At 42.3% G+C, this 16,531-nt stretch overlaps 1 protein-coding gene across 3 annotated transcripts; it reads right to left on the reverse strand.

The window, feature by feature from the left end:
• Positions 1–169: 169 nt before the first annotated feature.
• Positions 170–16,031, reverse strand: FAM76B (family with sequence similarity 76 member B). Of its 3 annotated transcripts, none has more exons than XM_081860611.1 (10): positions 15,468–16,026; positions 12,854–12,918; positions 12,209–12,263; positions 11,054–11,209; positions 8,546–8,742; positions 7,079–7,126; positions 6,854–6,934; positions 6,143–6,278; positions 5,049–5,150; positions 170–3,280 (listed from the first exon to the last, which is right to left on the reverse strand). In XM_081860611.1, the coding sequence occupies exons 1-10, from the start codon at positions 15,639–15,641 to the stop codon at positions 3,191–3,193; spliced, it is 1,104 nt and encodes a 367-aa protein (XP_081716737.1). In that variant the 5' UTR covers positions 15,642–16,026; the 3' UTR covers positions 170–3,190. The 3 variants fall into 3 exon arrangements, with proteins under 3 accessions (XP_081716737.1, XP_081716739.1, XP_081716738.1); XM_081860613.1 differs by lacking the exon at positions 15,468–16,026 and adding an exon at positions 15,201–15,279; XM_081860612.1 differs by lacking the exon at positions 6,854–6,934 and having other exon boundaries at positions 15,468–16,031.
• Between the last annotated feature and the right edge of the window lie 500 nt (positions 16,032–16,531).

A 16,531-nucleotide genomic window follows, 5' to 3' on the forward strand; every position in this document is an offset into this window, starting at 1 on the left:
ACCTTTCCTCTCCCCCAACCTTATACTTTACTCAACACTAATGCCTCACAACAAATGTAACTGATTTGTAAGAGAATGTACAATCTGAAAAAGAGACAAGGCATGTACTTTTGTAAACCAAGAAAATCTTTAATAAAAATAAATAATAAAAAATAGAAGAGGTGCATAATGATGTTTTAACAAGCTTTTATTGTGAAATATTGGATTTAGAAAAAAGTACAAAAATGTCAACTGTCAAATGTGTGCCAGTACAGAATTTCAACAGTATATACACATGTAGCAAGCTGAACAGCTTCACCTCAGAATGGACATACTTTCTAACTAAAAAGAAACTGCAATATCCACAGGCTTAAACTACATAAATAACTGAAGCCCAAGTGAAAGGTTTTGTTCAATGCTAATTAACAATTGGAAAACTGACTTAAATGCACATTATAGTACAATGTATCACCCTCAAAATCTACATTAAAAAGTTCATTGTGAAGATAGCTACAACTCCAGGATTTCATTTGCTAGTTCCTAGCCTTAAAAACTCCCAAGTGAAGAGAGGGTATGAAACTTATAAAACCAGAGTGATTTCTCTTCAAACACTGTAAAGTCCCTAAATGGGTCCATACTAGGGTTTGTACAGGTCTGGCAGGTAAAAATTAAAATGCTGGGTCTCTTTTTCTAGAATGTTCCTGTTGCAGCATAAGCAGGTTTCAATGAGAATGATTTGATCAGAAAGTGAATCAGATTCATGGTAAAAGTTCTGGCAGGTTTTTGTATTTAAAAAACCACCCAAATCTACCAGTGACAGGTAGTCATTTGATTGGAAAAAGTATCAAAATACTCTGAAATGCAAGTAAGTAATGAAAAAAAACAACAACCCCTTCTTAATGATTAAACAGTCCAATAGGATAGCAGCAGTATATTCTACCCTAGCTGTTTTATCATGTTAAGATAATCAAATAGTATTTATAAATTTACAAAGTTCGTCTAGTATACAAAAAAATAAAAATAATCCTCAATATTGTAGAAAGCAGCTTTTTTTTCCAAATTACATTATTCAGTAGTCTGTTGGGAACAAATCCTCCCAATCTTCAGGTAGCTGGAGGTCCAAAAACAACACATTAACGCTAGCTGAAGCGCAAGTTATTCTTTTAAGTAACTTGATAGTAACTTGAGCACCTTTGAATCAAATAGGATTTCCATTTTATGGAAAAGCAGCTTCATTTTTAAGCTGATGAGACCATGCCTTCTGGAATGAATTCATATCATATAGTAATTCATATCGTAACTCCCAAAGGGAACATTAAAAAAAAAAAAATCTGAAGAAATGTAAGACAGGGACCTGAAACTTCCTACCTTTGGGGATTGCTTTCTACATTCTGCTGAGGGATGTCTGCCTGTCTATTACTGAACTCTCATGGTTTATTCAGAATCCTGGGACTTGTTCTAGGGATGCACAGTTGGGCTTGTGCAATGCTGACCAGACTTTATGGGCTTCGCTATTCCTCAGAACAAATTGGGAGTACATAACATGTAATACACTTCCTGCAGCTTAGAATCAGTAGTGATGGGCAAGCTGCCCACCTTTCAGAGAACTTTGTATGCTATTATTTATGTTTCCATGGAATCCTGCAGCTTCCCATAGGACTTTCTGAATGCCAGCATCTGGCTCTTTATTGAGGAATGAGATACTTGTCTTAAGAGATTTATCCAATTCCTGCTGGGTACATGATTCTTCATCCTGTACTGATCCCACTTGACTACATGGCTGGCCCACAGACAGCGAAGCCAGTGAGGGTCTATGGGGCTGGCGTTTTTTTTCCCATGCAAGAGCTTCTCTGAGGCCATTTCTTTTGGCTCCTGGGTAACCTGTCCCAGAACGGGGTGACTGCACCCTTAGCAATGTGAAGCTGTTGGTGTGGGGGGGTGTTTGTTTCACTCTTGAGAAATAAAAAAGGCATATTCTCCCAGCAGTTTAAAAAGGCATAGTACGATGAAATGTTATTAAAAGAAATTGCCAAAGAGTTACGTTAGCTCAAATACTGTTCCTGCGTCATTCAATTTAGAACATGCCACAGGGAATATTATGCAAATTAGCACTGAGATAAAAGGTGAAATATATTTTAGAAGCCCTACAGTTTAGTGTGGGGGGGGGGGAATTAAGTTAGGCACAACATGAGTTAAGACAAACACCTTCTACACAGACAAATCTGTTACAATTATGTACAGCCAATATTCCTTTCCTGCCAGATCTTAACACCTTCTCTAGCATCCTAAACAACTCTGATCTTAACATCTGATTATTCTGTACATACATTTATTTATATACATCCACAAAGGAACATTTAAACATGATTTTTTTTTTAAAAAAGAAAAACTTTATATACAAAATACCAACATTCCTATAAATAATAAACAGTTAGGAGAAAAGGCACTTGCAAGAGAAAAAGTCTACAGTAAATTTTCAAAAAACACATTTTGTTCAGATACTTACAATAGGGAATATCTCTTTAAATTTCTATCACAAGAAATGTAAAACACCAGTTATCACTAAGAATAGAACTGTTAAAATTCTTTTACATATTTATAGGTAATAAGCTTCTTGTCATAAAAGCACCATGATTTTAGACTTTCAACGTACTCTTATTCTGACCAAAAGATAATGCACAATTGTCAGGCATCCAGTGCTCCAGTTTCTGTTTCCAAGCTAGTTGTTGCTGGAATACTGATATGGTTGACCATTATTTTTCTTGATGTGGATCTGCCCAGCTCCTGGGCAAGTTCTGCTTTTGCCTAGGTGTCCTGCATAAATCCAATTTAGATTAATGATTCTGCACAATAGCCATACTTGATGGACTGCTCCCTCAAACTGCTGCCTTGCATATGTTATTGCATGATGTGGTTAAAAATAAGAGCACTCTTACTGATTACCAGTAACTGGCAAGAAGTCCTCTCCTGTATAAATTCTTTTTAAAAAGCATTCTTCAAGCCAGCTGAAGTATTTTAATCCAAATGGCTTAAACTTAAAAAGAAAAAAAAAAAAAGTTCCACTGCATTATCAGTTACAAAAAGGTGTAGGAAACATGCCAACTACTCTGTGTGCAAAAATATTCCTTTTTTCCACTACACAGGCTTCTAAGGAGTTTCCACAGAGTCATTTACCTTTTGAATATTAATACCCATGCAAACAGCCAGCACTTCATGGAGATGTGAGTATGCTCCCACTCTTGTCAAACTTCTTGCCTTTTGATAAAGCCGCAACTTGTTTGAGCAGTTCTCTGTTTTTTGCCTGCAAAAAACAACACAACCCTTATAATTCTGTAGGTTGTATCGTACATACATTGCCATGCAATGTTGGACAATGCTCCACTTCCCTCTTTACACCATTCCCATGGTAGTTGCAGAAATGTCTAACAGATGTAGGCGAACGCCTGTGCTGCTGAAAAGGGCTCTAAGCCACGGATCCAAAGAGCTATGTAAGGTTCGGCCCAAGGGTTTTGCTACTCCAGTCCCTCCCCCGCCCCAATCCTATTGCAAACTGTTTGGTATGACGAGGTGATACTTGAGAAATAGATGTCTCGAGTCCTTTTTGGAACCCTGTCAAGAGCATTCATTAGATCTTGAAGTAAATATACTGTATTATTAGATAGCTTTCATTATGATATTTTTAAAGAAGGGCCTTAAAGCACATTTTCAGACAGACGGAGGCTTAAATGGAAAGCTGTCTCAACATGACACTGTCCAAAGCTCTCTCCCCCTCCCCCGCAGCCCAGTTTAATAATTTCGCTAATTTGTGATTCTTTGGGAGTCAGCTGGAGCCTTACACTGTATGAAGATATTGGAATGTTGATTTCACCTAAAGAAACACACTAAAAAGCAGAGGCTATTTCAGCAGTAGCAGCCTAGGAAGTTATCCAGACAAACATGACCACCATTCATCACAACCAAGTCCCTCTCTATAAAACACAGACACGGCTGTGTACAACACTTAAGGTGCAGGTGAAACAGATTTGCACCAAAGCAGCTCTGCTAGCTAGCTTTAAGCCAATTTCTTTAGTTGCTATAGCTGAAAAGAAAAATGGAGAATAACAACTTGAGTACAACTGGTAAAACATATCAAAATCTCATGATGAATCCTGTTCAAGTTAGTTCCCTGTTACTGAAAGTCAATCAATGGGACCTAACTGATGTAAGCTTTGCTAATTATTTCACTGCTGAGTGTTTATGGATAAAAAATGGCAAACACTGTTACGATGATCAGTTACAATCTACTCTTCATCAATGCTGGGATGACTAGAGATCCAGCTTGTGAAGTTCAATATCTGCAGAGGCCTGTGGGTTCCTCTTCTTGGTGTGATGCCAGATTTCAATGCTATCTTGGAGTATGATATTGATAGTTCAAGAAGAGTGAACTGGATTCAAAAGATTGCCTATCTCATGACCATTTGTTATATATAAATTATATATAACAGAACTATTGTAAACATAGGAAGCTGACTAAACTGACACCAGCTTAAGTTAAACTTGCATTTGTTGTTGTTGTTTAGTCGTGTCCGACTCTTCGTGACCCCATGGACCAGAGCACGCCAGGCACTCCTGTCTTCCACTGCCTCCCGCAGTTTGGTTAAACTTGCATAATTACCCCAATTCCAAACTCTGTTCAGCAGGGCTACTACTCACTGACCCGGCCTAAGCCTCGAAGAGGAAAAAACAAGTCATAAAAAGAGTGTTTGAATTGCACCTTCCTTTTTGCCAGCATATGCTCTGCCAGGTTGTGTGATCAAGCTGAACAGAGTTAGGATCCTTATATAAAGGATCCCCTACATGGCAGCGTTCCCACCAACCCCCATTTTTCAGGGCTTATGCCAGTGTAAAAACCACGTGGCTCAGTCATCTGAGCCCCAGCTGCCAGTGTGTCTCCAGCTAAGCTTGGATGTGGTGCTTACACTGGGAGAGAAACTGGATCCTAACTCACCCATCCCAGTAGATTCTAGGTTTTGATTGCTCCCCAAGTCCTTAGCCCAATAATGTTGTCTGTGAACGATTGCAGTGTTTACCTGTAGCTGTTCCACAGTTTCTTTATGAGCTCTCTCCATGCTGTTCATCTTTGTTCTCAAGTTGGACTCTTGGTACTGAAAGTCTGCCTTCAGCTCTGTCAACTAGGAAAAAGAATGGAGATCTTTAAAATACTGTTCCAGACCTCCTTTAAGGTGATAACCCTCACGTCAACAAGATACGATTCCTGGTGTCTGTCAGATGAACATTTTAAAAGACGAAAAACCAATTTCTTCCACTGATTTGAAGACTAGTAATGAAAACAATGCATAGCATTAAATATTATATCTGCACAAAGTAAGCTGAGTATATCTGTAAGACAGAATGTTGTCTAAACATTTTTACTTGGCATAGTCCAGGTTATTGTCCTTACGTACACAGTTAAGAAAAAATAAATAAATAGAGGTCACCTCCTTCACAACACACTTGTAAGCCAGGCACTACACTTCTCTCTTGGGAAGAGAGCAAAATACAATGAAGCTGTATGGGAGTTAGGATGCCACCAAATGGTGGAAACTATGGATTTGGAGTGTAAACTCCAACCTACCTCTCAACGAATGCAAGCTCAATATGGGGAAAGGATCGAGAGGGAAGGCCTTCCAAAGCATCCAGAGTAACCCATATAAACTACAAATATGTTACAATGTATCAGATGTACTTGGGAAAATATTACCTCTGGCTAATACCACAACGGCTCACCCTCCCTTTTCCCACAAAGCAATTGTTTGTTGGGCAGAAATGATGAGGATACAGTATTATGTGTGTGGGTTTAGGCAATTATTATTATTATTAATTGAATTTATATACTGTCCTATACCTGGAGGCCTCAACTACTCCTACCCTTTGTCAGCATCAAACCTTAGCCAGGGTAGGTTCTGGCCGGCTGGGGAGAAGGGCATACTGTGGAGGAAGAAGATAAAATTGGCCCCTTGTGGACAAAAAAGTTCATCTAAATAGAATTATTTCGAGTAACATACGACCAAAATGCATTCCAAATGAACTCTGGGTTTGGGTTGTTTAATTCATATTTGCAATGCTGATTTCATTTGGAACTAGAACATTTACAAAATAGCTACTTGTGAGTTGAGGCTTTTACCTTTTTATCTTTTTCCAGAATTGTTTGATCTCTTTGCTGCAAGAGGCGTTTCAGTGACATCACTTCTTCTTTCAGCTGACTAATGAGGACAAAGTTGTCAGTACCTCCGCTGTCTGCTGACTGATTTATAGAACTACTGTAAAACGAAAAGAGTGAGCTGTGATTAAATGGGGGGGGGGGGGACTGTATGTATTTGAATCAGTTTCACAAATGTCCTAATGAAAAAAAAGGTACTTGACAGAAATAGATGAAACTAGCAAATTAACTTACTAATGGCAAACATTATCAATACCTGCAGAAATATAACTTAAGCATTAGCTTCTGACATTCTAAATGAAGCAGCTTTTTATACAAATTCCAACTGTTTGTCAGAGACTGTTGTATACAATCTCTCTCACCTAACAAGATGCACATGGAACAAAGCTTGTCCATAAGAACCAAATCAAAGCAGGTTTATAGCTACAAATAACTGAACTGTTGCTCCTAGATGCACTGCATGTTGGGCTGTTTTCCTTCTGCTATATTTTAGTTGATTACCCCCAAAACCTCCAGAATAAGGAGTGTAGAGCCATCATTTTCCACTAAAGCTTACACCAAGGCATATGGCCAAAATATGAAGTCATGTTGACTTTTTCAGAATAAAATGAAAAAGGAAAGGAAAGCGAACAATAATTTCAATGGGAAAAACTGTAAGGAAGGCCATATTTTTACCTATCTCCATTAGATGGCTTGGATTCCATTTTGGGCTTTTTCTTTGGAGTTTCATTCTGAATAGCTGCAGAGGATTTATGGCTGAAAAGACGCCAACACAATTTGTATGACTATACATCTACATTTACACAAAACAGCATGTACATAGATTTCTAAATAATTTGACAAAGTAAGGAACAGGCTGGACTTACAAATTGTTCTTTTTTTTTAATAGTCAACATTTACCTCTGTTTCCACAATCCCTGATCTTGCTCTGGACTCAGACTGCTGATTCTGAAATGCAGAATGTGCAATAGGCTTAAGAATGGCCACCTCAATCATGGTTTGCAAAATAAAAAATAAAGCAAAAGCCCTATTTTATGTACGGCTACCAGTTCTGAATATTCTTCAGAGGTAGCCACATATATAACAGCACACTGCAATCCTATATGCATGCAACCAAAGCATGCCTAACAAAGGGCAAACTTGTCTTTTCCAGGGAAGACTGCAAGCAGAACTCCAGGCACAGCTATGTAAAAGTACTGCTGGCCACAATCACTTGACCTTCCAAGAGCAGCGGCAGGTCTAGAAGTACTCCCATGAATCTGGTCTTTTAGTTACTTATGTCTTGTCTGGATTAATTATCATACTGTGATGTGCTGAATGTGGATTAACAACCTCCATAAAACAATTTGGGGTCTTCACTGTCTTTGAGGAATCAGAAGGAGAGTTGAGATATGGCACCATACATCACTCATCCAGATAACCTTGAAGCCAAGAAGGTCTAAGTCTGGGTCAGTGCCTGGATGGAAGACTTCTTGTAAAACCAGGTACACTACCTTAAGTTCCATGATGAGATAAAAGTATAATAAAATAATAAATAAAATACTGATATTATTGAAAGCAGCTGATGTACAGCAGAACGAAAATGGAAGCTGGTGGGCAACGCCTATCAACACAATTAGCTAGCATTTCCATTTTCTCATGACAAGTGAAATCTCTCTTCAACCACAATGTATCTTATTTGGAATGTGCAGAGACTGGATGGCCATCTGTCATGGATGCTTTAGCTGATATTGCTGTACTGCAGGAGGCTGGACTAAGTGAACCTTGGAGTCCTTTCCAATTCTACAATTCTATGATTCTGGTGCATTTATGCATCTCTTCTTCTTTCAGAAAGGGGCCATGCCTAGCTATGTGTATTAGCAACAGCATTAGAATTGAAAGTCCAGCTTGCAACTCAAATGTTTCTAAACTGTTACTGTTTCACATAGGTTTTGTGTTCTACAAAAAACAACCGACTCCCAGTTGTACACATACGGTCTCTAAAAGTTATGGCAGGATGTTGTACAATCGGAAATGTGACTTTCTTTGAATAACAGGCCCTGTTATTATGAAACCTCTCTTAGGTTTCCAAAACAATTTGCTATGTGGGAAGCTTCTTTTTCAAGAAAACAAACCCAATGCTCCCTTGGACAATTGGAACCAGTTGGGCAGATCCTTGGATCCTAGCCTAAATAAAGAAAAATTCTTAGACCCAAGTCCCTATCTGCCATCTCACACTTTCAACCTAAGGAAATATTAATAGCAGAAACAAGTTTTAAGTGCAATAGATTAAATCTACCAATTTAGCAGCAAAATTCTTACTGTATCTTGATTTAGTTTCAGAGAATACAGGTACCACCTCTATTCTACAAGTTTCACAAAACTTACTTGTGATGGCTGCTGCTGTGACGGTGGTGGTGATGGCGATGGCGCTGGTGTTTCAAATGATGCTGGTCTTTTTCAGTAAGAGATGTGGAGGAAGAATTAGAATGTGAAGACCCTAAGCTCTTCCTCTGTTCCTTGGTCTTCTGCAGTACTCTCTTGTAGGACAGCGTACAGAGCCAACACAACAGCTTCCCATCAACCTTTTGGGAAATCATTCGCAGCAAGTTATGTTACACGTACTCAGTGCTAAAAAGACATACAACAGCCAAAATAAAATTATCAAATACTTCTGCTGTCATTCTTTGTGCACACATCTTAATACAAACAAGTTGAAAATACATAGTACAGAACAGCAGCACGTAAAATTAAACATACTGGACATTCTGCTGAAAACTGTGTGAAAAATATTGCAACCTATTTCCTTTAGGTGAGCACACCTGTCAAGATATAAAAGGCCTCTTCCATGGACAGAAGGGCTCTTGATCCAGCAGAGGCCCCCACTAAAGGAAGGGAAGAGAACATTTTTGCCAAAACTCCCATAACCTTTATCGAGCAGTGCCGTGTCCCACACTATTCTCAAGGTTTCTATTTTCAGAAGCTGGAAGGGAAAGAGGAATCTGTAAAAATTACCTTGCCTCTTCTGTTAAGAGAGTGTCAGGAGTGGAACCCCTCTCAAGGGGTATTAGGATCCAACACATACAGTGGTGCCCCGCAAGACGAATGCCTCGCAAGACAAAAAACTCGCTAGACGAAAGGGTTTTCCGTTTTTCGAGGCGCTTCGCAAGACGAATTTCCCTATGGGCTTGCTTCGCAAGACGAGAACGTCTTGCGAGTCTTTTCCCTTTCCCCCCCCCCTTTTTCTAAGCCGCTAAGAGCTGCTAAGCCGCTAATAGCGCTAATCCGCTAATGGCCGTGCTTCGCAAGACGAGAAAACCGCTAGACGAAGAGACTCGCGGAACGAATTCTTTTCGTCTTGCGAGACACCACTGTACTCATTTCATACTAAAGTGGTAGACCTACTGAAATCAATGAACTTTCAATGGATCTATCTAGACTATAACTAACGTTGGATGTATCTCCCCTGTATCATTTGTCTTTCACCCAATTTCCAGCATACCCCACAGCTCTCTTCAGATTTGGCCAATGATTTATCTAGGATCCACCATCCCAACTGGTTGCTAACTAGCATCTTGGAGGAAAAGGTTCTCAGTAGGCTTTATCCAAGAGTCTACTCTGAACTCCAATATGTGAATACTCATTATACTGTAATAAAATAAATGCAATCTAAGAGACCACTTGCAGCAACAATGGGGCATCCACATTCGGACTAAAAGTTTCTTCTAGAACACCTCATGCCAGCAGTGCAGGGAACATCCAGTTACATGACTTAAGTAAACAAGGACCCCTGGACTCTCACACCGCTCAAATTCTGACACCAACACTGGTGTCAGAAGTGAGATCTGTGTTTCCTGGAAGCTCATGAGCAAAGTATGCCTGAGCTGGGGGACCCCATTCTCCACATGTGGTTTACAGTTTCAGGGATCAATGAACAGCACTCTGATAGACCATTAGTGCTAAAGTGATGTTGGGAAATCTTAGCAAGTTAAAACTCCGGCTCATGCCTAAGAAGAGCATTGCGGGAGACCCAAACACTGGGGAATGTGTGTCTGCTTCTTTAAATGCAGACTTAATGTCTTTGGGAGTGTGAATAAGTTATCTTCTCCAGCTGCAGGAGGGAGGCTCATAGTTGATTTGTAGTCTTGACACCTGACTATCTGAGATGCCGTTTCTGTGTGAACAAGGTCATCAAGCCTTATTACAACAAGAAGGGGAATCTAGTGTGTGTCTGAGAATAAGGGAGGATGCCCTTTCATTTTCAAGGTCTTGGGATAAACAGGATTCAGTTGCCAATTCCCCTAACAAGTTTGAGTTATTGTCAATCTAAAGAACCGACCGGTTCTCATTGTGAGTGTGTTCTGTAGTTAGCTATACTAAACAATGTTTTTATTTTCTGCTTGGGATTTGTAAGAGATGTGCAAACTTTTATGTTTGAATAATCTTGTTTTTTAATAGATTCTGGAAAAAGGACTTTTTCCTGTTTCTGTCTTTTGTGCCTTTCTGCTGGGGAAGCTAAACCAGCACCTGACCACTTAGTTGCCTACCAAAACCTGTTGGATTTCTGTCTGTGCCACGGTAAAGTGACGCAGGATGGGGCAGCCCAGTAACGCTGAAGACTAATCTCCTTCCTTAGGTCACTTTGCGGGGCTGTTCTGAGATAGGGAAGTGGTGGCAGCAACTACTGTTTGTTTGTTTTGTGTTCTGAAAATGCTTCTGTGCACCCCTCTCTCTCTCTCTCAGCTGGGTCTTGCCGGACAAGTAGGGCAGGTTGGGGAGGTGGGGGAGTGCGCACAAATGCTACAAGTGTGATTCAAAATACAACAATATGTTGTTGTTCATCATTCAGTTACCACTTTGAGACCAAGTATGAGTAGCAGCAAGACAAAGCTATACCTTTCTTCTTCCTTCCTCTTTGCGATCAAAAGCACATTGCTGCTTGCATTGTTCACATGTTTGAGGGGGTCCATATTTCTTCTCAGAGTTTGTGCAGCGCTGACATTTTGTGCCAATAAACGCTGCAATGATGTTACAGTATTGGCAAGGTTTCGGCTGAAGAAAAACAACAACAAATTAAGAATGCCATTCCTTGTTTCAATATGTCAACATTTTATGCAAAAATGACCTAGTCACTGAAGAAAAGAAAAAGTAAAACTGCTCCTTTTATATAAGCTCATTTAGACAGACTTCACTTAGTAGTTACATGCTTGATGCTGAAACTATGTTACATTTTATTAACTGGTTCAAAGTTTCTTTAAATTTTCCCGATGTCAGCTGCGGGGGAAACATTATTTTGCTAACTGAAATTTGTTTCTTTTTATTTAGGAAAATGTATAAACTACTTAATTAAAAAAAAACAGTAATACAGAGCATTTCCGTTATAATTATGGAACTGCAGCTATGGAGTCAATGTATTTTCATGGTGAATTACGCTATCAATTGCTATTAAGCACAATGACTGTGCTCTGCCTCTATGGTCAGAGGCAGAATGCTTCTGAATACCAGCTGCAGAACACTGCAAGAGGGGAGAGTCCTCTTGTGCTCAGTTCCTGCTTGTGGGCTTTCCACAGGCATCTGGTTAGCTTTTGTGAGGACACTGGAGAAGATGGGTCGCTGTCCTGATCCAATAGGCTCTTCTTGTGTGGACCCTTCTACAGTGAAAGTAAGCAATCTCTAGACTATCCAAAAAAGCTATTACAGCCAGCTGCTTAAAGATACAATGGAGACTGCAAAGTGCATCTTCTTGGCTGCCCATACTGCCACATGGTAGGTACAATTATGTGTCATAACCAGTGTTGAATCAACCTTAGAGCAAGACCTACATTCAAGTCTAGTTTGCTTCACAGCCAGTAGCTCTCCAGAATACTGGGGTTCCACTCTTCAGCATGTACATGTTTAAAACTTTATGCAAAGCCAAAGGCAATTTCAACCAGTGTGGAATAAAATGTCATAGTTGTTGTTATTTTCTTAAATCCAAATTTGAATAAGTCTCTGTAGGCCTGATTATGAATTTAGCAGCCCAGTCACAAAAAAGATCCAGAATTAACTCACCGTTCCAAATTGCTTTACATTTTGGGCACACTTCTTGCATATTGTGTTGGTTTTGCTAAAAGAAAAGGAAATAAAATCCAGTTTTTCAAATACTTAGTTACACAGGATAAGTACCCATATTCAGGACAGGCCCTTAAAAGCCAGTGTGGTGTAGTGGTTAAGAACGGTAGACTCGTAATCTGGTGAACCGGGTTCGCGTCTCCGTTCCTCCACATGCAGCTGCTGGGTGACCTTGGGCTAGTCACACTTCTCTGAAGTCTCTCAGCTTCACTCACCTCACAGAGTGTTTGTTGTGGGGGAGGAAAGGAAAGGAGAATGTTAGCCGCTTTGAGACTCCTTTGGGTAATGATAAAGTGGGATATCAAATCCAAACTCTTCTTCTAAAAGAACTCCAGTTCTCCAAAAAGGTGGAACAAGTTGCTCACCAGAGGCTCTTCTTTATTCTGCCTTGCTCTTTTGCCTCCTTCATGGGACCAGGGTAGGCAGACAACATTTTCCCCAATACGTGGATGACTTTTAGCCATATAATTCAAGGTAAACTGCATGTGGAATTTGACTGACCAGCATTACATTTATGGGGCATATAGCAGTTTTCAAGCAATAGCTGATAGTTTACAAGTGTGAAATAACATGAAAAAGACTTACCTCTCTTGTTGAAACTCTGATCGACAGTAAGTACATTTTACCATGGGATGTGCAATGCGACATTCCTAGACAAAAAAAGTCAAAATTGTTTTACCATAGAGAAACTACTGACACAAGAAATTCATCTCATTTTATCTTATTTGCTCTGTGGACATTCAATGGTGCTCCCATGTATAAATTACAGTTGTTCCAAGTCACTTTGGCTTTCCATATGTGGCTGCAAACTACAGGGCAAGAGAATTCCTGATCTGACTTATTATACAGTCTATGTCACCATTATAAGATTGCAATATAAAGTGCTTTATTGCTTGATTATAAGCCGGGTTTAAAAGATGGAATTTAAGATAACTAATTAAAAACCCACTGACTGCTAATGCTGCAAAACTAAGTATCTTTTTGATACCATGGACTCCTGCAAGTAGAATCTGTCACATAGCTGCTGTAACAAGCAATGATCTATGATGACTTTGATTGCCTATGAAAGCTTGTGCCACAAGACTAGCTAGCTCCCAGAGTATTATAGCCTGTTTTAAAAAGAAAACCAAAACAGGTGTTTCTTCATTACAGCAAGCAAGGGATGAAGTAACACATTTAGGTTGTTTTTTTTAATGTGTAAGAAAGCTGCAATGAATCACTGATGGAAAACATGAGACCCTCCAGATGCTGTTAAGTCTCCAGGTACCATGGACAGAAACTATGGGAATTACAGCCCAATCATCATTTGGAGGGCTGAAGGTTCTGCCCTGTTCAAAATGAACAAATCAAAATGTAAAAGTCATAAAAATTTTCCAATATGTTTAATAAATTCAGGATAGAACTATCCTGAGGAGGGATTGCCACTGAAAATAGTAAACCTAATCCCATCACCATGTAGTGAAAGCTGTATACTGTCTGACAGTGGGAGGGAATCCACTATGGTTCAGAATGGGGTTAGAGCAAATGCAAACTATGATGACATGATATAGAGGGAAGAATCTCATCGTAATGACATTCTGGGTGGCACCATCATGCCAGGCATAACAAATGGGCCACAACACCTACACCACAGGGCAGTTTGGGTAGCAGACTGGCACCTCCCACTGAGTAATCTGAAAAGAACTGATCACCCTGGAATTAGTCACTAAGGCTGAAATCATATAGGTACATGGAGAGCAAGTATCACTGAACTCAAATGAGACTAGCTTTTGGGGTTGACACATATATAACCTCTCCTCATCCCTTTTTCATTGTGTGTAAAACTAGTTTGTAACCCTGAAAACGAGGCCTGTTTTGCGACTGATCTATGTCACCATCTCTGAACATATAAAGGGCCTGCTGGGACAAGCCAGTTGCCCATCCAGGCCAGCATATTGTTCTCACAGTGGCCAACAAGGTGTCTGTGGGAAACTAGGCAATCAGGATCCAAGCGCAAGAGCACCTGACCCATCCTCAACTTGTACTCAGAAGAACTGCTGCTGCCTCCAACTGTGGAACCACAGGATAGCCATCATGGCTAGTAGCCTTCAATAGTGCTCTCCTCTTCTGAAGTCATGCAAGTTGGTGGTCATCACCGTCTCCCTGAGGAAGAGAGCCCCATAATTTTAACTATGTGCTACATGGAAGAGAAGTGCTTCCTGTTATCCCTCCCGAGCTTTCCAACATTCAGCTTCACCAGATGCCAGCAGGGACGTTTCCTTCGCTTAAAAAAGTGCAGAATAAATGTTCCAAGTGAAAAAGAAACCACACAGCAGCTTATCAGGAGCGTTGTGTCCTTGAAGCTAAACCCTTCCCTTGCCTTCACTCCTCTGCTTGGTTAGCCCCCTCGCAATTCCAAGGCCGCGGCTTTGTTAACTACAAACCCCGAAATCTCGGACCCACCCCAAAACTTTCCTAGGGTTTTTGTAGACGTTTTGTAGGGTCAAAATGCAGGGTTTTCCCTTACAATACCCTACGAACGGTTTAGAGGGGGGTCTCAAATTTAGGGGTTCCAAGTTAATTGTTAGGGGGGAGAGAAAGAACCTACAAAAAGCAGGATTTGCACTATTAGGCTCTACAGAACTTTGGGGGGGTCCTCAAATTTAGGGGTTCCAAGTTAGTTTTTGTTGGGGGGAGAACCTACAAAACGCAGGATTTGCACTATTAGGCTCTACAGAACTTTGGGGGGGGTCCTCAAATTTAGGGGTTCCAAGTTAGTTTTTGTTGGGGGGAGAACCTACAAAACGCAGGATTTGCACTACTACTCTCTACAGAACTTTGGGGGGTCTCAAATTTAGGGGTGCCGAGTTAGTTGTTGGGCTCTACAGAACTTTGGAGTGGATGGGACGTTGGTTTTCTGGGTGTTAACCCCCCCGTTTGATGTATCACTTACTCAGTTCGGGAGCCCCACGAAAAACTTTCGAGGGGCCCCGAGATTTCGGGGTTCGTGGTTAACGAGGCTCCAGGCCGCCCGTCCCTTCAAACCCCTTCAGCCCCGGGAGCGGGCGCGTCCCGCCGAGCAGCCGGATATCCTCTGGCCGCCCGCCCGCCCGCCCTGCCCCGCCGTCCCCACCCCACGCAGCCGCCCTTCCTTCCCTCCCTCCCTCCCTCCCTCGGCGTCGCCTCCCGGCCTACCCCCGCAGCCCCCGGGGAGCGGCACCTTGCAGAGCTGCTGTCCCTGGGAGAGCTCCTCGAACGGGTAGCGCTGGTTGCACTTGGTGCAGGCGTAGAGAGCCGGGGCGGCGGCGGCGGCGGCGACGACGGACCCACCTCCACCAACCGCCGCTGCCGCCGCCGCGACCGCCACCCCGGAGGCCCCGGATGTTGCCGCCATCCGCCTTCCCTTCACAGCGCCGAAGGAGCCGGGAAGGAACCAACCACCGGCGGGAGGGCAGGAGCGAACGAACGCCTGAGAGAGAAAGAGAGAGGAGAGATTCTCCCCTCCCCCCCCGCGCGCGCGCCTGATGGTTCCTTCGGCTCCTCCGCCGCCGCCGCCTCTTCCTCCGCTTAGGCCCGCTTTCCTTCTCCTTGTGTCGGCATCCGCGTCAAGAGGCCCTTCCGTTCCCCCCCCCTCCTCCTCCTCCTCTTCCTTTCTCCTCACGCAAACAGAGGCCGAGCGCGAGCCAGGGAGCAAACCTACGGAGCGCGAGCCTCGGCGCCCTCGGCCAATCAGCGCGGCGCGGCAAGGCCGCCTTCAAACCTCGCCGCCCAATGAGGAGGCGGGGGAAGACGCGCAACGTCCCTCACCCCTCCCTACGCCCGCCGTGCTTGCGTCACGATTTATAAGACCAGACCAATTAGAAAAATACAATAAGGCGGAACCCGCTCTCCGCCGCCGCCTCTCATTGGCCGGGCGCCGGTGCCCTTTTTTCCATACAAGAGTCGCAGCAATAAACCGCCTTCGCTAGTTTGCGCCTGCGCAGAAGGGAGATAAGCGCAGTTCGCTTCCTTCCTCCTCCTGCCACCCACCGAAAGCTCCACAAACAAATCCGGAGCGTATCTTCGCCGTGGCTTCTGATTCGCTCGCTCTTGAAACCCCAAGGCGATAATAAGGAAATAAATCCGAGCGGCTGATGTGGCTGCTTTCCCCCCCCCTACTACTTCTTCAACTCTGATTGGTTAATCCGGCCGTCCATCACCGCCGCTGCTCTGTGACGCAAGCGCGCCGTAAAAGGCAACGCGGAAGGGGCGGGGACATGTTGCTCTTGGGCGGGCCGAGGCGAG

Source organism: Podarcis erhardii, assembly GCF_964252035.2.
Source record: "Podarcis erhardii genome assembly, chromosome: 4".
NCBI lineage: Eukaryota > Metazoa > Chordata > Lepidosauria > Squamata > Lacertidae > Podarcis > Podarcis erhardii.

What these genes read in the sequence shown, in the direction of transcription:
- FAM76B (XM_081860611.1), bottom strand. Translation starts at nt 15,641, where the DNA reads ATGGCGGCAACATCCGGGGCCTCCGGGGTGGCGGTCGCGGCGGCGGCA. An exon ending in CAGGGATTGTGGAAACAGAG is followed by an intron (nt 6,935 to 7,078) that starts GTAAATGTTGAC and finishes GCGTCTTTTCAG; the next exon opens with CCATAAATCCTCTGCAGCTA. An exon ending in AAACTGTGGAACAGCTACAG is followed by an intron (nt 3,281 to 5,048) that starts GTAAACACTGCA and finishes TGTTTTTTGCAG; the next exon opens with GCAAAAAACAGAGAACTGCT.